The sequence below is a fragment of the Poecilia mexicana genome, unplaced genomic scaffold, assembly GCF_051168715.1.
Source record: "Poecilia mexicana isolate PSO_F unplaced genomic scaffold, ASM5116871v1 scaffold_5, whole genome shotgun sequence".
Taxonomy (NCBI): Eukaryota; Metazoa; Chordata; class Actinopteri; order Cyprinodontiformes; family Poeciliidae; genus Poecilia; species Poecilia mexicana.
Window position 1 is genome coordinate 28,516,391 of NW_028263374.1, and position 26,763 is coordinate 28,543,153.

General features: G+C 36.9%; 2 protein-coding genes across 5 annotated transcripts; one reads left to right on the forward strand and one right to left on the reverse strand.

Annotated features, from left to right (window-relative positions):
- Positions 1-5,084: 5,084 nt before the first annotated feature.
- LOC106911563 (uncharacterized protein C14orf93 homolog) lies at positions 5,085-9,156 on the forward strand. Its single transcript, XM_014978368.2, has 5 exons — positions 5,085-5,467; positions 7,258-7,319; positions 7,394-7,491; positions 7,563-7,681; positions 8,120-9,156. The coding sequence occupies exons 1-5, from the start codon at positions 5,099-5,101 to the stop codon at positions 8,447-8,449; spliced, it is 978 nt and encodes a 325-aa protein (XP_014833854.2). The 5' UTR covers positions 5,085-5,098; the 3' UTR covers positions 8,450-9,156.
- On the reverse strand, positions 9,100-26,763 carry arhgef3 (Rho guanine nucleotide exchange factor 3). 4 transcript variants are annotated; one of them, XM_088005855.1, is made up of 11 exons: positions 26,170-26,763; positions 23,325-23,387; positions 16,524-16,631; positions 15,298-15,579; positions 14,757-14,819; positions 14,594-14,690; positions 13,647-13,723; positions 13,309-13,566; positions 12,638-12,808; positions 12,359-12,524; positions 9,100-11,256 (listed from the first exon to the last, which is right to left on the reverse strand). In XM_088005855.1, exons 1-11 carry the CDS (start codon positions 26,200-26,202, stop codon positions 10,772-10,774), a joined length of 1,803 nt encoding a protein of 600 aa, XP_087861981.1. In that variant the 5' UTR covers positions 26,203-26,763; the 3' UTR covers positions 9,100-10,771. The 4 variants fall into 4 exon arrangements, with proteins under 4 accessions (XP_087861981.1, XP_087861982.1, XP_087861979.1 ...); XM_088005856.1 differs by having other exon boundaries at positions 15,298-15,564; positions 26,170-26,762; XM_088005853.1 differs by having other exon boundaries at positions 12,359-12,548; positions 26,170-26,760.

The following is a 26,763-nucleotide window of genomic DNA, read 5'->3' on the forward strand; positions in this document are numbered from 1 at the left end:
TACAAAATTAAAGTTTATTTGTATTTGAGATGACTTCTTATGAAATTATCAATATTATCAATATCAATATTAGTTGAAAACAGTCTCAAAACAACAATTTTACCATTTATCAAAATCATTTCTGCGACATTTTATAATCTAGTAACATTTGTTATTTTAGCAGGTCTGTCAGAGTCCACTTGAAATCAGACAGAAGTAACATAAAAGTAACTTGTCAGCAAAATATACAAGCTTGTTTTGTGTTAATACTTCCCTAAAATTGATGAAAATTTATTAGTTCCACTGGCAGATTATTTCACTTATAACACAGAGAAAATGTCTTTTTTAAAATAAATTTTAAGGAATTATTTATTTAAAACAAGTTCCTAAATTTTGAAGAAAAGTCACTTTTGTAATGTAATAATTTGCACTCAAAAAAGACAAAAATAATTTTTTGTATGTATTTTTGTGATGCTGTAGGCCTCCCTTTCCTACTGTAACTAGAGTAACTGCTGGGAGCCGTAGACATGAAAATCTGAATCATAACGACTCTCACTCAGCAGTGAGAGGTCGTTATGACCACTGCTCCAGAGATCAACCTTCTGATTTCAAATGTTGTTCTTAATCATCACACAATAACGTTTAACACTCAGAAATTCATAGTCACAGAAAACAATACAGTGCAATTAATTTTTAACAATTTACTGCAATCTTTATTTGTGCAGAGACAAGAAAATACAACAGAACACAGAAAAATGTTTATTTATATTCAATAAAAGAATATCTGTGATATAAAGGAACTCAGTGTTTCAACAGTTTTGCAGTTTTCTGGAAGATTTGTGGTGCACAGAAGCTAAATGCTGCAGAACCAGAACCAGAAGACCTGAGAGGTCTGGAAGGTTCATAAACAACAGCAGATCTTTAATGTATTTTGATGCTACAGATAAACACAATAATAAGTTTCTCTAGATATGCTGCGCTACATTTGTAATCATCAATCAGTAACCCTGCTGAAGTCCGACACATATAAGGCTGTTGTAGATAGAAAAAAAGGAGTAAATTTTCAGCAATAAAATCTCAAAATTCTTTTAGAAAAAACAGGAAAATTTCTGAGCTTCAAAAGTTTAGCATTTTTGACTTTAGAAACTCAGAATATTTTTGTGATTTTTCTCAAAAATATATGTTTTTTAAGCAAGATTTCAACTTTTGAAATGTCCATGTTTTTTTTTATTTCTGAGTAATTTAAAATTTCAGATTTTTTTCTAACAAAATTTCAACTTTTAAAACAAAAAACAACTCAAAAATAATTTTTGAGTTGTTTTTTCCACCCCAACGTATCTCAGTTTTTTTTTTGGTGTAAATTGCTCTTTTTTTTCTGTCTACAACATCCCTAAGATGTTGTCACAAAGTTCCCATTCAGAAAGTATGAAAATCTTTCAAACCAGAATTTACATTTTATATGTTTCAAACTCAGGAATTTTTAAATTAATTAATAATTCTTTGATTAATCTCAAAATTTCAAAGTTTTTCCTTTCATTTTAGCAAATTGTCATCTTTTCAAAATCTGAAATTTCCTTGTTTTTTCTCGAAAATTTGTGAGTTTAATTTCAAAATTTCCGAATTGTTTCTAGCAGATTTTTTTTTTTACATTTGAAACCCAGAAATGTTCTTATTTTCCTAGAAAATTTCAGAGATTAATCTAAAAAAATCAAAGGTTTTTTGGCATTAATCGACTCCTCATTTTTTCTATAAACAATGCTCTTGACACGTAGAATCCCTTTTCGGAGAGGCTGAGAATTTTTCAAACCAGATCCAATATGGCCGTATTCTGACGCAAACTCAGCTCGTCAGCGACAGATATCGACAGTTTACATTTTCACTCACGGGAGTCGAATTCTGTCGAATGCGGAATCCTTGGATGGGGGAGCGGTGAGGGGGGAAGGCACTTCAGCAGACCCACGTGGATTCTCAGTCATTGGATGAAAAACAATGACATCAGAGTTCATCATTGACATGTGATTGGTTGGTTGATGTGTGCCCATTGGATAGCACTTATGTCTTTATAAATAAACCCCGCCCCAATCATTAATATTTTTAATGCTGTATTTTAAAAAATCTATATAAAAATAAATACTGTATTAAACCATATTCATTAGATATTGCTTATATGCAACATGTTCATGTATGATGAACATAAAAGAGACAAAAGTTTTTTTTTCTTTATTTCATTTTTTTTTTTTTTTTTTACAGTTTGCACACAAAATAAGACATAAATGCTTGTCCATTTCTGGACCATCTGGCAGTGTTTTTATGTCCAAACATGATCAAACATTATGCTGCGTTCAGGACAGGCCGAACATCTCTCCTGTAGCATAGACCTGAGGTCTCTTCCGACCTGATGTCTCTTCCTGTAATGTAGTCCTGATGTCACTGAGCTCCTGGTTGGAGGGGTCTCAAACTCACCACAGTCCATCCTGACACCATCTCATAGCTGCCATCCTCCCAGAATGCCACCTCCTCTGCTGCCAGTACTCTCTGCCTTCCTCCATCAGCTGTTAATACAGAACAGACAATCATTATGAGCTACAGGCATCTTTTAGTTATTATGAAACTACAGTGAAATTGTTTGGCAACTTCCAGCTTAGTATGCACACATAAGACATTAAAACAAACAAACAAACAAACAAAAAACACACACACATTAATACATTCTTACAAAAAATAAAAACTTTAATGAAAAAGAGAAAACACTTAGAAACAATTGTAAGAAAAAATAATTAAAAGCAGTTGGTAATAAATAGTAAAGCATAGTTCAACAAACTATGTTTAATGTATAATGACAACTTGACATTAACCAAGAAATCATTACTGATATAAATTTGTTATAAAAGTATCATTGATTGCACTTTAAAAATTAGGTAACTTTATGTTATTAAAGGTAAAGTTTAATTTCTTGGTTAATGTCAAGTTGTCATAACAAAGACATTTTGAATAATGTCAACTTTGTATTAAAAGTGTCATAATTTACCGAATGAGGCTTTATGACAACAGTCATAAATATTCATGAAGACTTATTCATGTTCATGACAGGTGTTTATGACAGTGTCATGACAGTCTTATTCAGCCCCCTTCAAATAAAGTGTTACCGTTTGAATATTATTCACAAAACTACTTTATGTACAATGAACCACTCTGGAACATGTTTTTTATTATTATTTTTGATTAAGTTGTGCAATTCCTCCCATCACAAGATAAATCTTTAGATAGGAGGAATGTCAAGATCACGTTTCACAAAAGTCTATTGTATGTAATCATGCATATTCTTCTTTTATATCATCAATTCAACCAAAACTAAGTTTTTCTGTGCTCCTAACACACATGTAATATATATTTTAATGGATAAGATAGATTGTTTTAATATTCTTTCTCCAAACATACTTCTTTATGGTGAACAGAAAGTAAAAAGGGTTAGCTACAAAATGAATATGAGTCAAAAGGCCATGCTCAACAGCTGATTTGCATTTGCATGGCACTCAGCAACTTCATTTAAATACGAAAACCTCTGCTAGGCACAAGGGGAGGGGGGGTGATAGGAGAACACGGACACACAGCATTTTTGACCATTTTTGGCAATGCTCGACTCTGACAAAAACCTGTTGCCGAAAGCCCTCAATCTCCATGAGCACGGCAGAACAAGGTGTCAATAGCTGTCAAAAATCCCATTTTTCGTCCTGTGCACCTTTGAAAAATAAGTCAAAACATAAAAACAATATTAACGGGTCTGTAAAAATCAATGGATGTCGCGTTTCTCTGTGCCAGAAACTGCTGAGATGAAGGACACACAGCATTTTTGACCATTTTTGGCAGTGCTTGACTCTGACAAAAACCTCTTGCCGAAAGCCCTCAATCTCCATGCGCACGGCAGAACAAGGTGTCAATAGCTGTCAAAAATCCCATTTTTCGTCCTGTGCACCGTTGAAAAATAAGAGTCAAAACATAAAAACAATATTAACGGGTTTGTAAAAATCAATGGATGTCGCGTTTCTCTGTGCCAGAAACTGCTGAGATGAAGGCGCCAGATTAACATGATAAAGAATAAAATTAGCATTTGAATTGAACTTCACGTCTTTGGAAGGAAAAGCCGTGATTGGCTGGATCTCTGTATCCTGTCAAAGTGGATAATGGCAACTACGGCAGACCGTTTTAACATAAAATAGGCTTCAGCATACATATTCCAGATATGTGGAATTGGTTTATGACATATTACTTAAGATATTTATAATTAAATTTTTTGATTTAAAATTAAATTATTTGGGAGCTTTAATTAAAGGTATCTGCAATAAATTACTTATGATTTGAAACACATATTTCAGATATCAACAATTACATCATGACTGTAGTCATAAAGAAAATGTTAGATATCTCTCTTTTTATTATGACTTAAAATAAGTTTAATCAAAGATACATTTTAAAAACTAAAGAGTTTTAGGATTAAGGAAGTTGATAAATTCCTAAATCTAAATTTCTAAATTATCCAAATGACTTTTAATCTAGACTCGTTTTCTTTTCTGGATATCTTGAATTAACACCCTGACATCAGAATTACATCACTGATATCTGGATGGAATAATTATTCCATTAAGTCAAAATATCCTGTATTTACTTATTATTTTTGTGTTTTCATGATATAAATCACTTTGAACGGCCTTGTTGCTGACATTTATTGTAGAAATTGATTGCTTGATTAGTTAATGTGCTGGAACTGAGGTTATCTTAAATCTGCTTGCCATAATTATAAATTTGTGACTGTTGAGATGATGAATCCATAAAGCAATTTAAGATATCTCGAATTGTTCTAATTAGCTAATCATGATGTAAATGCATATATCTTAAATTACCATTCAGAATAACAGAAATGTAGCTGTTTCTATTCAAATCCCATTTTTAGATATCGAGATATTTTGCAGAACCGATTTTATGCTAAATCTGCCTGCCATAAATAGGTGCCTTTCTTCCCATTGGTCCTCTGGTTCATTATTATTCAGGTATTTGCAATCCACCACCTCCAGTTCTACTTTTAAAACGGTTCCCACTCATAACCCACCTTAACCCGACAAAGATGGACGTCTCCGAGAAAAGACCACGCCACCTTTGTGAAGACTGCCAACAGGACCTCTGTCAGTCGGAGTATTTTGAGCAAAACCGGCTTTACTGCAGCGATGGATCTCGGAATGGAGACTCCAACGGCGCTGGGTCAGATGTGGAGAATTCACCGGCAGACATCGATACGGTTTTATCCGCGATCAGCGGGTTGTCTCGCCAGATAACCCAGTTTTCCGAAAGCCTTTATCAGAAACTTGATTCCATGGATGACAGGTTTGTTTCCCTGGAACAACGGATCTCTGGCCTGGAGGAGAAACGGCAAACCGAGCCCGGGCCGGCGGAAACCCACCCGAGGAAAAGACGGTGCAACAATGCCAAACTAGCGGTGAGCGGCGAACACGTGTGTTGAATACAGAATGATAATAAACAAATGCTGTTTATTGTTGCACAGTGAGGGAGTCCAGAGAGTCTGTTTCACAAAACCAGGATAGCAAGATAGCGGATTAAACCGGGATTTTCCGGATAACCTGGCTGAACCAAGCCTCGATTCGGTTTCACAAACGCATGTAGAAAATTGTGTTGGACTCACCGGACTGTTGGCTAGTAGGTAGCTGCTGTTAATGCGCCCTCTGGTGGACACATCACGGACAAAAGAAAAGTCTATTTTTAAAATCGCTTCTCTTATGAGATTAACATAATCATCAAATAGGATGGAGGAATTTCCTTAGTCCTCTCTTGCATTTTGATAGAAACCAAACTGTCTATAGATTTATATCAAGGGAGAATACTTACAAACATCAGCAATTTTCTCAGTTTTAATTTAAGCCATGTTTATAGAAATCGGGTAAGAAATAAAGGCGCTGTGATCATTTTTGTGATTCCTGCTCATCCCGCATTGGAACAGCCTGGTTTAGTGGACAGTAACTGCGCCTGCAGGAGCGTCGTTAGCGGCTAACGGGCCAGGTCCAAACCAGTAAAGTACATCAATGAAGAAATCCTACAACCGCTAAAATCTAACACTGTTCCGTTTTTGTTTACTTTTTGTGAAGATGGAAGTTGCGCTGGGCTTCTTCAGAGGTTTTGTGTCGATTCCTTCAGTAGTTCTTAGTGCAGCGCCCCCACAGGCGACGGGGGGAACAGGTTTTTCAGTTAGTCGTTTGACACAGTGGGTGTGAATGCGAACTAGAGTTCTGAAAATGTAACAAATGTTGCAATTTTAGTCCCCAATCGATCCGAGTCTACCGGACTATCCGGTCTGAATACACCCTAAATGTGTTATCGGGCTGTACAAGACCATATATCACGTGTTCATGAGAAACACTATAATTTATTATGCTATTTTTCATCACATTTGGTTATTGTACTAGCTAGAGTACACTCTATTTATTTGAATTAAATTAAGCCATTTTAGTTGTACTTTACATACTTCACTGCTGAATTTTAAAATGATGTAAACATAAGTTGATATCATTTTAAAATGCAGTGTAAATTACAAAATATTTAAAAGATGTACTTATTTATACCATAAACATCCTTTTTGTCAAAGAGGCTGCCTTGTGTAGCCTCAACATATGATGAAATTACGCTTTTTGCAGCTTTCTAGATTCACACGTTTTTATGTGGCAGAGATAGTCTGAATTAATCATGTTTGCATGATAATCTAAACTAGCTAGTGCCATGCTTGAAAATAATTACGGCTCTCAGCACAGTCTGGCCTTTCTTCCTTTCCCTTGGATTGTCTCTGGTAATTTTATTTTAACCGGGCCAATCAGCGGACAGAAGGAGAAGTTGAGAACGATAACGTGGATTTTCTACACCGTTTCAGAATTCTAGTCTGTCTGTACTTTTAGCAATGGCAGGTGATGAAGTGAACGAAGTTGTTCAGTCCATGTCCACATAGTTAATTAACATTAACAGCAGTCTCATTTGGATCTGCCCTTCTCTCTTGGCAGTGGAGGACAGTTGTTGACAGTGCAAGTAACTTACAGTAAGCTTCCTGGCGTTTACCTGGTGCATTACATCACGGGCAAACATTAGCAGTTGGGTAAAATTTAAAAGCTAAACACAGACCATGCCTTCAGGAAGCAATCGTTTATCAATAATAGTCAGGAAACTCCGCATGCAGCAGATAGCATAGCAGGCTAATACTAATCAGACTCATCTTTGTTTTTACAGGAAGCGGTTCGCCGTCTTCACAATGCGGAAACGAACAACAGCCGTTACGAGCCCCAACAGGGGTGAGATTTTATTCCTTTTTGTTCACATTTAATGTCGCAAACTCTTGAAATACTCACATCTCTCGTTTTCATAGAATGAGCTCTGCGCACAACCATGCAGTTACCACAAGCCTAGTCCAATCCCTGAGGGCATATCCGGATTTTCAGCGAGTGGAGAGCGGCGTCCTCATTTGTAAGGAATTCACTTTGATATTGATATGTTTCTCTCTATGCAATTTTGACACATACTTGCTTTCATTCCAGCTTCTTGCAAGACTTATTTTGAGACAATACGAAGAAACTTTAGGTACCAGCAGCCACACCTTGCACACAAGGCCGCTTCGCAGAAGAACTCCTCCAAGAGTCGGGCAAGAAGGAAGAGAGTAAGTTCCACAAATTTTATTGAATTTTAGCGATTTGTGACCAACCTATGGAAGAAAATTAGGACCACTGGAAAAAGAATTCTAAGAAATTTTGATGTTGCCCTCAGAAGACACTGAAACAAAATTACTTCCAAGAATGTAAAAAAAAAAAATTGACAGTTGGGGTCAAAAAAGAGAGATAATTCGGATTATTTTTCTTAGTAAATTTGGACATAAATATCAGAAGTACAAAGGAAGATTAGGGCCTCTGAAAAAAATTCAGACTTTTTTTGTGGATGTTAATCTAAGAATTATGGAAGAGAGTTAGGGTTACTAAAATGAGAAGATTCTGACGTTTTTCCCAAAAGGAAATTTGGAAGTTTCTTACATTGTCCCTAATGTTCCCCCATACATGTCAGATATTTCGATGAAACCTGATCTTCTGTCTGTTTGTTACAGTTACTGTTGGCCAGGCAGAGCGTGCTGAAAGCGGAGGAGCTGGAGCTCTGGCGCGGCGTCACGACGGAGCTGATGTCTGACGAGGAGGACGGCGAGTTGGACGGCACGTTTGGATGGATTGTGCGTCGTCCCTCGTTTCGTAGCAAGGAACTCAGCGACCTTTGCACGACTCTTCAAAGCAGACTGGATTCCTCTCGGAAGTACAACGCCACATATCACCAGCGGCTGCGCTATGGACCCGACTCTGACAGACCGCCGCCCAGCAACTACAGCGCCGAGGCGGCGAAGAGACACTTCAAACCGGAGGCCTTGCCCGTAATTCTAGAATAACTACCAGAACTTTGTGGGTTCTGGGCCAACATAAAAACATTTGGTACATGTTGTAATGTGTAATCTGGAAGAAGATTAGGACCACAGAAAAAACTTAATTCTGATTTTTTTTTTTTTTTATTCTCAGATTTCTTTGTTTCTAGTTATTTTTATTTTTTCAGATTTTTTACTACTTTCTGATTTCTGACTTTTAGATTTCTAATTCTTTTTTCATATTTCTGATTTATTGTTTTTTATATTTTGATCATTTTTCTCAGATTTCAGACTTTTCTTCAGATATGACTTTTTACCCTTAATTTCAGGGGGTCAGTGGGTTAAGATCTGTGACTTTTTTTATTTTGTTTCTGACTTATTCTATAATTTCTAACTTTTATGTTTCTAACTTTATTCTCAGATTTCTCTTTTTTTTTCCAGATTTAAGTGTTTTCAGATGTCTAACTATTTTCAGATTTTATTTATTAATTTTCTGAGATTAATATTTTTGTTTTGTCCTTGAAGTTATTTCCTACATAAAGTCAGAATTGCCCCCTGCTTTCATGATATGATTGTAGCATGAACATTTCCATAAATCTGGTTTATTTGTTGCAGGGAAAATGTTTGCAGCTCTTATTTGCACTCGTTTATAAATTGCATTCAATTTGTACACAAAATCATTTAGACACTTTGAAAATTTATTGAGTCTTTGATTAAACAAAGATGTTCCTGAATGCCTTGTGTTCTTTTTTTGGATGCAGCAGAATAAAGGGGATGGTTTCCTTTCAGTGCTTTTGAGATGTGCAATCAGTTATAACACTAGGACACATTTGGCTCAATTGACATTCCTGAATTATGAGTTGCACATTAATAAACAATGATTCAGGCATTCATATGGACATATTCCTCATATACAGTCTTTATGTACAATACATGTACAACAGCTTTCTCTCTGCACATAAACCAACTGGGATCTGTTTGAGATTTATACCGAAACATAAACCGATAACTCTTGGTTCTGATTTTAAAACTGAAAATGCTCTAAAAGATTGATGGTTCTGCTGCTAAATGGGTTCCTCTCCATTTCCACTGAAACTGGGTCAGCTCCCAGTTTCAGTTCAGCTGAGACAAACGTTAAAATGTTTATAAAACAGCATTTAAAACCCATCTGGATAAAACAGTATGAAGCTTCTTTTTCCAAACATGAAAGTATAAAATAAACCCATTTTTACAGTGAGAATTGTTGGAACGATGAACATAGCGCCAACATCTGTGACAGTGGCTAAATGAGCTACTGCAGCAAACAAAGCCAAATTATCGGATTATTAATGTTATTCGCTTCAGAAACACAAAATTTTAGGTTTTTCACTAGAATCTAGTTAAAATTAGATACATTTTACTGGATGATAAATTATTGCAATAAATGATAATTTTGTTTTGTCACAATTTTCAAATATTGACAAGCATTAATAATTGCATAATTTTCTAAAGAACTTAACACTGGAACTTGAAAATACAAAAACACAAAATATTTCAAGTATTTTTGCTCTAGTTGTTGCTGCAAATATCTTAGTACATTTGAAATAAGTCAAAACTAAATTACAAGTAACTTTAAGATATAGGAGCTTGCTTAAGTCAGTAATTCTTAAATATTGGTGAAAATGTTCTAGTTCCACTGCCAGATTATTTCAAGTTAACGGGCCTGTGCCGTTACCTAGCAACCACAACCAAACTAAGGCCCGTTACCTAGCAACCAAATTCTGGTTCCACTGGCAGATTATTTCACTATGTTGAACATGTCTTGTCATGACTGAAATAATCTAGCACGTTTTTAAAATACAAATTTGCAAGAAGATAGAAGACCTCAGAAAATTTCTAGAAAAGAGCAAGGAAATTTCAGAGTTTGTAAAGACAAAAATTTGCCACAAGAAACTGAGAAACGTCAATCATTCTTGACTATTAATAAAGAAGTACTAGTTCAACTGGCAGATTATTTCACCTATAACTTTGGACAAATGTTATAAAAGAGTAAAAAAATCCAGTGGATTTAATTTGTTTTTAAAATAAATGTTAAAGAACTATTGGCTTAAAACAAGCTCCTATATCTTGCTGGAAAGTTCCTTCTAAGTTAGTTTTATCTTAATTCAAATGTACTAAGATGTTTGCATTAGAAACTAGACCTTAAATACTTGGTAAGATTTTGTGTTTTTGCCGTGTAAGAAAACTTCAATAAAAAACACCCAGTTTGTGGTTGGAAGGTCACAAATTTCCTAACCATCAGAACCAACATTTTGTTGAGTATCTGAACTGATTCTTTATTTGGTTGAATTCAGTTCAGCTTATTTTCCGTCAGCATCTGCAGATCATTTCCTCGTTGTCTCCGGCATCGGTGCCGACTTCCTCCTCCTCCTCTTCCTGTGCGTTCAGAGCGTCCTTCCCACCTGTACTCTCTACTTCCTGGTCCATCCAGCAGTCTGCAGGTGGTTCTGGTTCTGGTGTTGACTCCCTCTCACCGTCCATCTCTGGTTCTACTGATGACATCCCATCATCGTCGGTCATCATGCTCTCTGAGAATAAACCAACATCTTCCAGATTCACATCTTCTGTCTTTGCCAAAGTTTTGTTTTTGATTCCTGAATCTTCGCTCGAATCGGTCGGTTCTCCTGGTTCTGGTTCTGTACGCCGTTCCGTCTGAGGAGTCTGCTCTCCCGCCGCCTCCTTGGCCTGCCGGATGCAATTGATCCACTGCTGCTTGTTGAAGGCGTCGCTCGCCTGGAAGCAGTGCGTCTGCAGCTGGCTTCCTGACCGGCACGAAACCCGGAAGAAGTTCTTGGCTGAGAGGAGAAGAAAGTTAGTTTTAATGATAAATTATTTTTAAAATATCTGGGGGAAAAAATCATCCAACACTCTAGAACAGGAGTGTAACTGTGGCTCTTTAGCTAAAAAAACATACAAATTTGGAGAACTACACTGCAAAAACACAAAATATTACCATGTGTTTGTTTAGTTAATAGTGCAAATATTTTATAACACTTGAAATGAGACAAAACTAACTTACAAGTAACTTTTCAGCAAGAAATAGGAGATGTTTAAGACAATAATTGTTGAAAAATCATTAAAAAGTGCTAGCTCCACTGGCAGATTATTTAATTTATAACATGCAAAAAATGTTACAAGTGAAATAATCTGCCATTGGAACTAGTACTTTAAAAAAAAATCAATATTAAGGAATTATTTATTTAAAGCAAGCTCTGATATTGAGCTGAAAAGTTACTTATAAGTTAGTTTTGTCTAATTTCATTTGTAGAAAGATGTATTCGCTAGAAACTAGAACAAAATACAAATTTTTGCAGTGAATCCAGTGACCACACTGTAAAAACACAAAATCTTACCAATTGTTTATGGTCTAGTTTCAAGTGCAAACATCTTAGCACATTTGAATTAAGGGGGAAAATGACTTAGAAGTAATTTTTCAGCAAGACGTAGAAGCTTGTTTTAAGTCAAAAATTTCTTAATCCATTCATCCATCCATTTTCTATACACCCTTGTCCCTTAGTGGAGTCAGGAGTAATACCTTAATATTTATTTTAAATAAAGTTCAGGTTCTACTGGAAGATTATTTCACTTATCTAATATGGAAAAATATTAGAAGTGAAATAATCAGCCAGTGGATCTAGAACTGGGTTGCTAGGTAACAGGCTGGGCTGGACTGGGGTTGCTAGGTAACGGGCTGGGCTGGACTGGCTTTGCTTGGTAACGTGGCAGTGCCTGTTGATTGTGAAATAATCTGCCAGTGGAACTAGCATTTTTCATCAGTATTGAAGAATTGTTTATTTAAACAAGCTTCCATTTCTTGATCAAAAGTTACTTTTAATTTCATTTTGTCTTATTTCTCTTTTCAGCCTGAAGCTAATCGCTGTAACTTTTGTCACTGACTTCGCTCGTTGTTGCTGAAGGCCCCTCTGATGGACCCGCCCACTCTCATCTCTCCGTCCGATACGTCCTCCAGGTCCAGCTGGCGGATGGGGATTGGCTGTCGGCAGAGCTGGTAGCTAACCGGCTGGCTGTTCAGCGAAACCGACCGGGTGATCACCAAAATGTCCTGGAACAGAAACACGTGGAGCTTCTGCAAAACCACATAAAAATTATGAAAGTTTGGTGAGAAACTATCAAAACAATAAAAGTGGATTAGAATAACTCTGGAGAGACACTAACGATTCCTCTGTTGTTCTTCAGCTCTCCGTGGCAGCTGAGCGTCTTGGATCGGTCGATCAGTTCGTGCCGCCGTCCTTCATCTGAGTAAAGCAGACGGTCCTTATAGTGCTGACACTCCGACTCTCCGGTCCGCCTGTTGATGTCCGCCACCACGCTCTGCACCATCAGCATCTGTTGGGCCAGAGACGAGCTGCCTTCAGATTGCAAACAAAACTGGGAAATTATGACTTCCGGGTCGGAAAAATCAAAGTTAGTCAAACTGGGAGGAACTCAGAATACCTTTAGTTTAAACTTTTAAGGCTGACTTCACGTTTCAATATGGCCGCAGCAGTAAGCTGTGGTGGAAACGTGTTCATTTTACAAAACACACATTTAAAAGTGAGTCTAAAATCAATGCTACATGTAGCGCTTGAAACTCTTAACGGAACAAACTGAAAGTGGTGTTTTCAGGACGCCATGTTAGGACCGGTGTAGATCGAGGGAAAAAAAATTAAGAGTAAATTTCTGCAAAAGTACAAAATCAAAGCCAGCTTGATTTAAAAAAATTCTACAAAAAATCTCAGAAATTTCTGAGTTTGAAAAGTAAAAAAATCGTAAGGAAAAACTAGCAAAATGTTTGAGTTCAGTCTAAACAAGTGCAACCAGCAGTCATCAGGGTTGGGTTTCCTCACCGCTTCCTCCAGGTGCTGCCGGTCCAGGTGGTCGTTGGGTGTGTGCTTCAGGATCTCTCTGAGCAGCAGCGGGTACTTCACCAGCCGGCTGCGAGGGATGTCCAGGAAGTTCCACAGGTCCAACTTCCTGCTGAACGGAGACTGCAGGCAGCGCTGCAAGAAGTCCTGGACCCGCCGGTCCTGCTTCTTCTGGTCCAGCAGGACCTTGGCCTGAACCTGGTTGCTGCAGTACGGCGTATAGGAGGAGAGACACGGCAGCTGCAGGGACACCAGCACATCGCCATGAGGTATCCCGCCCAGCTTATAACGCTGATAAGATGAGACAGAGAAACGCTCACCCAGCCGGTCAGGATGTGTCCGACATTTTCTGTGGTTCCGTCGGGTTTTCTGGCGTCTCGTAGCCGACTCAGCAAGTCTGAGAAAAGTCAGAAATTGTTGCTACACTGCAAAAACACAAACTCTTACCAAAGAATTTTGGTCTAAAAAAAAAAAGAATTTTGGTCTAAATTCAAGTGTAAATATCCTATTTCACTTGAAAAAATACAAAACCAACTGAAAAGTAACATTTCAGCAATAAATACGAGCTTGTTTTAAGTAAACCCTCTGTAATTTAAATGAAAAAGTTCTAGTTCGACTGGCAACTACAACTTTGAGTTTAGCTTACAAACTAAATACTTAGCTTGCTAACTAAATACTTAGCAATTTAAATATACAGCTCTGAGCTAGCTAAATATTTAGCTTACAAATTAAATATCTTGATAGCTAGATATTTTTGTTTGAAGCTACATATTTTGGAATTTGAAAATAAATACTAAGCTTTTTAACTAAAAAAAATTTAAATAAATTTGTATCTGGCTAACTAAACATTTAGTTAGCAAGCCAGATATTTAGTTTACAAATTAAATATTTTGCTTGCTAACAAAATAGTTTCAAGCTGAATATTTAATTGGTTAACTAAATATTTAGCTTTAAGACAAATATTTACTTGGCAAGCAAAATTGCTAATTGAAAACAAAATGTTTAGATTGTAAATTAAATATTTAGCCTGAAAGCTAAATATTGAGTTGGAAACTCTGCCATTTATAAATGAATGAATTTGAATGAATGACATGGTGAAAATATGACTTTAATCAATGAACCACCATTTTTTTCCTTTCTTACAACTTAATACTCCAACTTTTTGCTAATTTTGACTGCGTAAATTTACTAATGGCACCCCACAGGAACTGACGTCAAATTAATGTTTAAATGTTTTATTTGGCCTTTATCAGAAAGCTGGTCTCACCTTCATGCAGAGGTATAAGCGAGTCCAGAGTACCGAAGATCTGGTTCAGTTCCTGCTCAGTCATGATGGACAGCTTCAGCATCGGGTCGTGGTACGCCTGCAATTTAATTAATGTAAATACCAGAAAGACAGCAAAACAACCAACAACCAAGCTGCTGTTTACCTTTTTGGCCAACTTTAGGTCTTCCACCAAGTCCTGTTCTCCTTGAGCCAACTCAAAAATGGCCTGTAGGAAGACGGTTATGTTGAATAAAAATCACAAGAGACTGAACATTATTCACTTACACTGCAAAAACACAAAATCTTACCAAGAATTTCAGGTCTACTTTCTAGAGCAAATATCTTAGTTCAGTTGAAATGAGACTAAATTAATTTACAAGTAACTTTTCAGCTTGAAATAGGGGCTTGTTTTAAATTAATTATCCCTAATATTTATATTCCACTGGCGGATTATTTCACTTAAAACATGGAAAATGACTTTTTATCAGTGAAATTATCTGCCAAAGGAACTAATATTTAAAAAAATCAATTTTAAATAATTATTGACTTAAAACAAACTTGTATATTTTGCTGAAAATTACTTGTAAGATAGTTTTCTTATTTAAAGTGAACTAAGATATTTATACAATAAACTATAAAAATACTGTTGTGTTTTTGCAGTGTGAAAACATAAATCTGATCATTTCTGAGTAGAGAAAATCAACCTCTTGTCTTTTTATCTCCTTTGGACTCAGAGTCGCTCCGACTCGGATGTCGAACGTCTCACTCCACAGCTTGCTGTCGCGGCGCTTGGAGGCGGGGCCTGTTGCCGTGGAAACCCGCGTCATGGTCATGCAGGACGGAGGGCTGGAGACGGTCGCGGAAACGACGCGTGTCGTCATCGTGGACGAGGAAGAGGAGGAAGGAGGAGGAAGAGGCGGAGGATTTGGAAGAGTTGAAGCTCGACTCTCGTTACGGAAACTGACGGAGCGCTGCAGGCACAGAAACTTTTAAATAAACATTAAATTATATATTTTTTATCTTAAATTATTTGAGTCTTCTCTCTGCCTGACTTTAACTTAAACTAAACTTTCCCTGTTTTAGTTTGTTTAGATTGACAAAATTTGCCCTATTTGGTGACTTACAGGAATTGACTTTTCCAGCTGGCTGAACGGCCACTCAGTAAGGAGGAAGTCATTAATCCAAAAGCAACATAAAAGTCCAGATTAGCATCACTGTAATCCCAAATTAGTAATCAATACTAAAACCACACAGTGATTGCCCTTCGATGTCAAGCTTATGAAAAAAAAAAATCTTTCTGTTTAAAGTCGTGTCTAAGAAAATCCATTACGAAAGAACTCAAGGTTTAATCTCAGCCATTATTCAGGTTTATCAGTATTTATTACTCATGTTTATTAGAATTATGTCATCAGTTTTTAATGCATTTTAAACATGTTCAGTTAAAGATTTCTTTAACCATGTTAAATATTTCCAACATTAATATAAAACAAGCCCTGCGACAGACTGACGACCTGCCCAGGTGACCCCGCCTCTCGCAGGAACGTTAGCTGGACAGGCAGCAGCACCTCCCGACCCCACTATGGATGGATGGATGGATATAAAACAATAAGCAGGAAGTTATTTGTGAGTCCAGAAAGGAAACCCAGATTCTGGCGGGTCGGCAGTTTTCCCACAACTTCACCTTCCATCCATTTTATTTGACTGGATATTTAAAATGCCGTCCAGTTCCAGTGGTAAATGTACATGAGAATTAAAAGTTTATTGATCTTTGAGAATGGGTTCTTACCACTACTGACAGATTATTTGAAATATTATTTATCACAATAACTTCCAGGACAATTTATCGCTCAGAAACATTTATTGTTATTCTGTAGCAGAAAGCTACGGCAACATTTTCAGTGAAAAGTGGGAACATCTGCTGGCGGTTTACCTGCAGAGTTTGGCCGATCCTCTTCAGCGAAGTGGCTTTAACCGGAGGCAGCAGGCTCACCAGCGCCGCCACCCTGGGAACAGGTTTGCTGCGCTTGGTGCCCGACTCCTGGAGGAAAAATGAAAAACGTCGCCATTAACCGTCAGAGTTCCTGATTTCATCGCTTTAAGAGAAATCAGCCCTGAGCAGCATTCCTGCACAGCAAATGGGCAAGACTCAGAAAAAGACAAAGATGTTCAGCTGTTTGGCTGAATTTAAAAGATGCTCTGTGACTGCAAACCTCTGTCCAAAGTGCTTATTTTGTTATTTCTGTTGTTTATTTATCATGGATATTTAAAATCTCTTCCAGTTCCAGGTTTAAATGTTCAATAGAATTTAAAGTTTATCGATCTGTGAGAATGTGTTCTTAGCATTACCGGTATACTATTTGAAAATGGTCTAATAGCAACAATATTATCATTTATCGCGATAACTGAGGCAATTAATCATCCAGCAACATTTAGTCAGTACCAACACTTTTTATGATTTAAGATGGATATTGAAATATCTGACTTTGAGTTTATGTGGTTTCTCTTTTGAATCACTTAGTTAAATCAGAGCTTAAAACAAGCTTCGGTTTCTTGCTGAAAAGTTACTTGCAAGTTAATTTTGTCTTATTTTAAGTGTAAGAAACTAGACCAAAAATACTTGTCGATATTTTGTGTTTTTGCTGTAAAGTTCAAGTTATATAATCTCAACGTTTTTGTAACTTATTAGAATAAAACTTACACATGGATATAATAGTGTCTTTAAAAACAGTGGGAGTGGACTAAACATGGATCCTTGAGGTGCACCACAAAATTAGGCTTTCAGGTGAATCAATTCTCATATCTGCTGCTTTCTTTGACAAGAAAAACAATAAACATTTTCCACAGACGGCCGGCTTGCTCCCTGTCAGCAGGTTGTTTGTCCTGGACGTGATCGCAGTAAATCAATAGATGACAGTAAACTGACCTGCTGGAATATAGAAATATAAAATATGCTCTTCCAGTCTATGTTTTTGTTTTAAATTATGTCCAAAAACAACTTTAATTATTAATTTCTAATCCAAACAACAGACACAAGAGATGACAGGTAAAAACTAGAAAAGAAACAGACAGATAAAAGGTCATAAATATTACAAATATTTAGAATAAATAAACGAAAGAAAGAAACAGATCAGATTATAAGAGAGGATAGACACTGGTCCATCAGACAGATATATTAATAATTTCTTACTTAAAATGTTTGGAGGAAAACTTTCTTCCAATTCAAATACTTTACAAATAATCTCGACAAATTAAAAAAGACAAAAAATAGACACAAAAGAGCAGCATAGATAGCATGAATTAGAGCTAAATAACATGGAAATAGATGAAAACTACAGTGAGTAGATAATAGAAGTAGATTTGAAAGGATGTATTTAAAGAGCAAAACATTTGATAATTTAGAGAACAGAAAAACAAAAACTAGAAAATAAAGTTTGTTAGATTTTGGGTCAGATCAGGATAAAACCAACACGCCACTCAGTGAGCAGATCTAATGTAAACTAGAGATAAATATATGTTGTTTATCATTGGTGTGAAGCTTTAATTAACAATAAAAAGTGAAAATATCTTTGGATTTCTGTGTGATTTCCACCACAGAGGTTGCCTGGAGGAACGTCTTACCTCCTCCTGTTTCCCCATGTTGTGGTTCTGAGAGGAAAACCCAGAGGTCAGCAGGTGTCCCAGCACAGAACCAGGCCTCTGACCTGCCACCATGCTGATGACCCCGGACTTCAACAGGTACCGTTAGAGCGCCACCGAATCATCACCCAGAGGCCGAAGGAACCCAGAACATCTGAGGACCCAGGAAAAGCTCCTACTGATCCTGCAGCTCTTTAAAGTTCACAGAATAAAATTGGAGGTCTGTTCTGTTCAGACCGTCCAGGAAAAATGTCCGAACACGCCGTGAATCCTGAGATCGTCTGCTCCTCTGTCCAACCCCCGTCAGAGACAACGGGTCGCCCCTCCCTCACTGACGCTCTGGTTCTGCTCCACTTACTCAGCTCTGGCCCGCTCTGATTTCCTTCCTTCCATTCTTATTCTTCCTCCTAATTTCTAATGCATTTAGCAACATTCTGCTCCACATGAAGTTTAACTGTTTATTTTGCTTTTTTTTTGTTCAAACTGTGGAAACATTTATAAACATATTCTGTTGATGTCAACAACAAACAGCCACAGAGTAACCCTAAAGCAATCTTTCTCAAACTGTGGTGATCTGCAAGATGCTGCATGACCTTTAATTTGCTGTGTACAGCTAGCTTACCAAGGGAGTGTGTTAAAAATAATAAAATAATTAGTAGGTTAAGACCAGGTCACTCACAAGAAAAGCTGGTGGAAAGAAAGCAATGAATGCCAGGAATACTTATATAATTGTAAAAAGTAATTTCTGCAGGAATGTTTTTTTGTTTCTCTGAGTGAGTTGCTGAACTTTTGTTTTTAGAACACAAGTAGAAACATAACATGCCACCAGAAAACCGATCTACGTCTGCCAGGCCTGCGGCTGCTGAGTGTGATATAACAGTGACCAGGCTGTGAGCAGCGCTGCGCCCCACGCTGACTAACTGCATCCTAACATCCAAAATAAAACAATTATTTACATCGGGCTAAAAGGAAAGTTTTATTTCTGCCAAAGCAACTCAAGTCTTTTTCTCTTTTATCATACTCCTAAACAGCATGAAAATGTTGCTAAAGCACACACTTGTTTTAAAGAACTACTGCTTTTTAGATTTCCATGTCTTCCATCATTGAAATCCACATTTTCAGAATCTGTAAATAACCCAACATAGCTCCAATCTAAACATTTTGTTGGCAAACTAAGTATTTCGTTAGCAAGTTAAATATGTATCTTTCAATTAGCTCCAGATAAAATATTTAGGTAATAGGCTATGATCTTAGCCTACCTCCTAAACTGGCTAGCTAAATATTTATTTTGAAGCTAAATATTGAGTTAGCAAGCTGAATATTACATTATTTAGTTTCAAAATAAGTATTTAGCTAACCTATTTAGCTCCAAGATAAATATTTACAATTTAGCTCTGATCTAAATGTTTAGTTTGTCAGCTAAATATTTAGCGTTACAAAGGGCACCCCATAGGTTACAACTGAGAGTTTATACTGGTTTCCATTGCCAGACAACATAGGCGACTGTAGCTCTGAATGCCACATTAATAGACATTTATCTAAATAAATATTCATCTAAATGAACTTTTATTTAAATATATTTATTAATGTCAGTATGACCTCAATTCTCAAGTCATTAGAGCTGATAGTAGAGCTGGTACTGGAGCTACTGGTTGTACTGGAAACCCCAGTCTGCTCATTAAAAGGGATGTGAGCCTGTAGGCGGCCGAAGCTGTGTCCTGCTTTTGTCCAGCAGTTTCCAGATCGATAACTATGTTTGTTGTTGGCGTTATTAGTTATTTGGTGAGAACATGAACATGAGGTGCTTTCCATTTGTAGACAGAAGCATTTCCTAACTTTACACACACATTTTGGTCCCAACATTATCAAACCAGAGATTCTTAAGAAATTCCCAAACTGCAAAGCAGCGCTCATGTTTAGTTATAGATGAAAAACTTGATGCTCTATTTACAAGTAAACAAAAATAAATGGATAAAGAGAGAGTCCAGAAAAGGTTAACTTAGGATAAAAAAATGAACTGCTTAGAAGGCTTTTTAAAAAGAAATAAATTCTGTTAAACTGTGACTATTATTGGAGTCAACAGCGAACTCTGACACTTCATGGTCACTAAACAAAAGCAGCAGCTCCACCTCTAACTCAGCTCTATTGTCTAAACGAAGCGACTCGTCTGCAGACGTTTCAGACAGACCCGCCTTGTTCATGCAGATTTTACGACCAGACAGCTGGAAAGAAGCAACTGAAATGTTGAGCTTTACAACTGTGCAATAAAAATCTGTTTGGAAGGGAAATGAGAGTGTGTCACTGCCTTTTATTTAATATGTCTTCTGTCAGTGTGATCTTAGTTCACTGAACAACATCGAACGCTGAGCATCTATAACGTTGGCCTGAGGGATTCAATTAACCAGTAGGACATGAAATCAATGGCGGCTCTGGATCCAAACAGAAACTTCACAGTAAACACAAAACTCATTATGATCACAATTTGTTCTGAATTTGCACTAAAAAAATAAGTCAAATTTAATTTAACTGAATTAAATTATTGTTATAAGCATAAATAAATCAGTGCTATAAAAATAAATTGTTTTATCATTATAGTTATTATTTGTAGCTTTGAATTATTGTTAGAAAAATAGACTTAAATGTAATTATTAATATAATAATGTGTTCTAATTTTGATTTAGTGCTATCCAAGTAAAGTAAATTAATTATAATTATAAATTTTATTTCTATTATTATTATTATTATTATTATTATTGTTATTATTATTATTACTACTACTACTACTATTACTTGTAGTTGTGAATTGTTGCTTTATAATAAAATAAAACAAAATAATAAAAGAAATGTGTTGTTATTTGGTGCTGTAAAACTAAATTGAATTATGTAGACATAATGTGCATATACTATGCATAATATACACATATATTATGTCTATAATAAAATTATACCTGTATAATTGTATTATATGTATATAATCTAATTATATTATCTACATAATGATATGTATATATTATTATATTGTAATATCACATATTAATAATATATTATTATTATTAGTTGTAGTAGTCGGTATATTATAATATTGACCTTTTTATTAGCTTTGCTTAAGAGATGAGGCAAAAACAATTTAAAAGTTAATCAGGAGTTAAATGCTAAATATTTAAAAACACAAATTAAAATCCAACACAATTGATTATTAATAAAAGGATAAATAAAACACAAAAGAAAATGTCAGAAATAACTAAAAATATGAAGTGATTTCTTCTGTACTTTGTTTTAGTTTAGTCTTTATATTTTAATGATAATAATGTTGTAATTATAGTATGTTTAACTTCTACATTTTTTACTTTACAGGTAAATCTTTAAAGAGACGGCATAAAATATTATAAGTGGTTTAAAACTTTTGCACAGAACTGTAAACTCGGTGATTGTTATTTCATTTGTAATTAATCTAAATGAGACCAACAAGTGTTTTTTCCTGATGTGACCACTTGTGTATGTTTTTACATGTTTGTCAGCAGGGATGGATGTGCTGGATGGACCCTCTTGTCGTGACCTTTGACCTTTAGAATCAGATATCACCGCCCGGTGTCCTGCAGAACACAATGGTTCTGTGTGTGATTCACTCCGCCGTGGCACTCAAACAATGGGCTGTAACTTATTCCAGGTCCCGTATCTGCTCTGAACAAAGTAAGACTGATGGCGTGTTTGGGCTGTTTGTCCCGCCGGAGCATGCTGAGCCCGGTCCACTTCCTGTGCCGGGCCGAGCAGAGACGGGTCCACTTCCTGTGCTGAGACGGGGAACGCCCGGGAAGGCACGCCGACAAAAACACAGCAGGAGGGGCACGACATGAAGTACAGCCTGGTCATAATGTTCTGTCTTTTCTCTTGACCATCATTTAAAATATACATTATTTCACTATTATATTATTACATTACATTTATCTGTTGCTCCAAATAGCATTTAGTATTTAAAGGGGCAGTATTATGTAATTATGTGTTTTCCAGGCACATAGTGTCATTTTATAGCACAATAAAGTAACTATGTCACCTTCAGAAGTTTTACTTTTTAATTTAACGCCTTGAAATTGGGCCTCTGTTTCTTTAAATCTCCTCCTCTTTCTGAAGCTCCGCCATCAGGAAGTAATCACAGCATGGCTCCTCTGTTAGCCCATTAGCAACGTTCTTACCAGCGTTTCACAGAGAAGTAGCTCCTATAATGAGATCAGCCGTTCCACCAGGTGTTTGCTAATTGCTGTTGGCTAGTCTGAAGGAGCTGAGTGGGCAGGAGCAGATCTAGGTCCACCCATGAGTTTTTCACAGCTGACTGGTTGCCATGGAGATTAAAGGATTTGTCAAACATGCTTGAAAAATTAAGGCAACACTGTTGTTTTATTTTTGATGAGGGAATAAGATTATAACTTAAAACCAATTTTAGATTATAATCCAAACAGCCAGTTGAATCCTGCTAATAAAACTCGACTGGAGGCGCTAACGCCACACGACTACTATAACAAATCTTTTGTAATTTTTATAGAGCCAACATTTTGCTTTATCCTTTAGGTTTACGACCTAAATATTGACTGGAAAATTATGCAAAAAAATCCCAAACTTAAATTCCAACATATATATGTGCGTGCGTGTGTGTGTGTGTGTGTGTGTGTGTGTGTGTGTGTGTGTGTGTGTGTGTGTGTGTGCGCGCACGCGGGTGTGTGTGTGTGTGTGCGTGCTTGCGTGTGCGTGTGATAATGTTTATGGTGTGAATACCCCATAAATCTTGGAGCTAAATCTTTCTTTGCTGTTACTTTTGTTTCCAGTTAGTTTCCAGTTTCCATTATTTTCCATTATTACACAACTATGCAGCCAAGCAGCAGGAGCAAACACACAACAACTACAACAAGAAAACCGGATGCCGTTCCTATTTTCGTCCTGCATTTCAAAGGTGTGAACGATTCACTCTGCTCTTTCAGGAAGTGGTCAGACCTCTCAAGTCAACGGTTGTTTCTCAGACATCTCATTGGTTCTGGGGCTGAGAACGACGGTTCAGCATTAACAGAGGCTGCAGAACCAAAAGGTTTACTGGAGATGAACTCACTTTGATGTCCAGACTGCAGAGGCTGAGGGCGTCTGCATCTCTGCTGGTCTGCTTTCTCTTCTTCTGCAACACAAAACACAGGGAGCAGGATTTTAAACACAGATATGATTTAAACCACCTTGATTTCTTAATTTAAACCAAATCTTCTTGTAATTGGCAAATTTATGGAGGTTTTATTTGTGCTAAATTCATCTATATTTAATCACTGAATGTTCATGACATAAGTGTGAGCTGTAACATGAAAAGCAGGCAGTTTTAATGAAAAAAGAAAATATGGTAACACTTTATTTGAAGGGGTGTGCATAAGACTGACATGACACTGTCAAAAACATGACATAACACCTGTCATGAACATAAAGGAGTCTTTATGAATGTTTATGACTGTTGTCATGAAGTGTCATTGGTAAATTATGACTTAATGGAAAGTTGCTCTAAAAGTTGAATTAAAAGTCCATTAAAAGTGTCATTATTTACAAAATCATGCAAAGTTGGCACTTTTAATGGACTTTTAATGCAACTTTTAGAGCAACTTTGCATTAAAAGTGTCATTATTTACCAAATGACACTTCATGACAACAGTCATAAACATTCATAAAGACTCCTTTATGTTCATGACAGGTGTTATGTCATGTTTTTGACAGTGTCATGTCAGTCTTATGCACATGCCTTCAAATAAAGTGTTACCCAAACTATTTTTCCTAAAGTCTGATTGGCTAATCTCAGCCTCCCTTCAGCTCATTGGCTGGTAAATATGAGGGAGCTCCTAATTGGTCCAAAAATCTCCTCAATACACCAATTAAAACTATTAATCCAAAATTCAATCATCATTCAAAAATTTTGCACAGTTTTTTAAAAACATTTCCACAAAACTGACCAATTAACACAAAGCAGCATGTAACTTTAATAAAATATGTTTTCTACATGTCTGTTAAATCTCTCATGTAGTGAAAGAGAGAGATAACCTGTTAAAAAAATAAAGCTCCTCGACCTCCTCTCTGTGGTGCTCAAACCATCTGACGCTCCCAATTAAAAACCACCAATCAGAGCCAGGAGGCGAGTCTTAGCGCCATCAATCAGTCTCACGTATGTGCGGCTGCACAGCAGCTGGTTCACCACAGCAAAGCCTACCATGAATGCTAAGGCTAGTTAGCATGGCCACTGTGGACAAACAGTATTACTGGGTCATATTGAGCAGTGCATACATGAGCATGATTTACACCGCTAACATCCTCCGCATGGCTCTGATTGGTTGCTTCTGACTGGAAGTTGTGTGTTTCTGCATATGACAATGGTAACATGTGCCTTTTTCTGTTTTGTTTCAAAAAATGTGAACTTGAGTGAACAAAAAGGAATTGTTCTTTTGCACTTTGACGACTCCTCCTGACTTTATTTTACTTTTAATAGGGTGCTATTTTAATAAGTAAAATAGCAAACATTTTAGAATGTTTGTACTTTAATTTATCAATGTTAAAATCCCTTTTCAGAAGGTTATGTGCAGCAATTTCAAGTCTTGTGAAAAGACTATATAATGGTAAAAATAAAGCTAAACAAATGTTAAACTGTTTGAAAAAGGAGCTGCAAAATCTGCAATTTTAGGCAACAACTAATGCAAAAAACAAACAAAAATCTCTGCATCGCATTGTCTTCTGGAAGTTTGTCGTATTAAAGCTAAACCCTCAAATTGGAAAATTGGAGATATTTCAATTATATCTTTGTTTTTCATGCAGAGTTTCTGGAATTTCCCTTCGTCGTCTGGAAACAAAGAATAAATTTACCGTAATGCTCCTGAGAATGACTAATCTTCATCCTGTACTGTTTTAAACAGCATTTTATTATTAAGGTAATAATTGCAGCTGACTCATATCGATAACAACTCTCTTCACGCTCTCAACATGAACAAGGAACCAAACTTCCTGTCTGCTGCCATGGCGACAAGAAGAGGAGAAAATAATCACATAAACAGCAGGGGGGACAAAAGAACAGAAGAGAAGAAAACAGGAGGCAGAAGAAGAAGGATGTTGTGATCGGTGAGACAATAGCGGGAAGTCTGCTGTTTGTTCGGAGTTGTTTCCCAATTCTGCTGCTGTTACACAACTTTAACTGCAGAAATCAGAGAAGAAGAGCTTCTTTATTCCAAATAAGGTCAATCCACTTCCTGCAAACCTCTCCTGTTAATTACCTGAAATAATCTCATCCAGAGTCTGTTTAATTGGATGATTTCATGCAAAATATTGCTTCTGATCACAGTTGCTAAAGAGAACACATTCAGGTCTATTTCAACATGTCTTTACTAGCATTTGGAGGAGCGGTGCAGATTTCATCCTGACCATGAAAAGGCGATAACAGGAATTGGATGTGGATTCATATTCAACCATTTTCAGGCCATAAAAACCAAGGTAGATGAAAAATGTCCCATCTGGACAGGCAGGACAGGTGAAAGAGGTCCAACGGATTCTGCACATGTTCCAGCTGCAGCAACAATGCCTCACAATGGTTCAGGAGGACATTGTGTCCATATTTCAGAACAAAACATCTAATTCAGAGAAAAGGTTTTAAAGGATTTTATAAACTTCAGCAGATTAAACTTCCATCCATTTTCTTTACACCCCTGCCCCCAGTGGAGTCGGGAGGAGTGCTGGTGCCGATCTCCAGTGAACGTTTCGGGCGAAAGGCGGGGTACAGCAAATTGAACTTATTTGTTATTTTTATTCCCAGAGGCTTTTCGTTTTGTCTCGTTACTTTGACATGAGAGAACAGAACATAACCTAGAAACCTTAACTCTACAGAGTTTAATATGAGCCAACAGAAGAAGCTGAAGTTCATCCTGAGCCTCTATCTGACTTACCCGATAGTAAACAAAGAGGCAGCAGCCCATCATCAGGACCAGATTTACTCCTCCACCACAGAACTTGTCGATCGGCTGCTCCTCTTCCTCCAGGTCACCTTCTTGGATCCCCAAAGTCACATCAGCTGTCCTCCCTGTTCTCCTCCATATACGCCATCCAACTCTTGCACCAACTTCTCCGTTAACCTACTCTCCTTCACAGTCACATTTTACTCGTCACTTCTCTTTCTCCTTAAAACTTATCGTTCTTCTTCCTCCAGTTTGTCCCTTCAAAATGTCCTTCTTCTCTCAGAACGTGGTCCTGCTCAGTCCTTCTGTCCAGCCATGAATTTCTCCATCTGCTTTCTTGCCCTTCACCTTCTCCCTGAGTGGATCCACAGACCCTCAGGAACAGGAACCCCTTCACAATGTGTGTGTGCGTCCACTCAGTTCCCACCGGACAAACAGGAAGTGACGGCCGCCGGGAGAAGAAACAGCCGTCTAAAATTAGGAGCTCCAGGAGACAGAGTGACACCAGAGGTAAAAATCACTGAGGCACCAAGAGTCTGACGATCAACCAATCTTTCATTTCCAATTTTTTAATTTACAGAGACT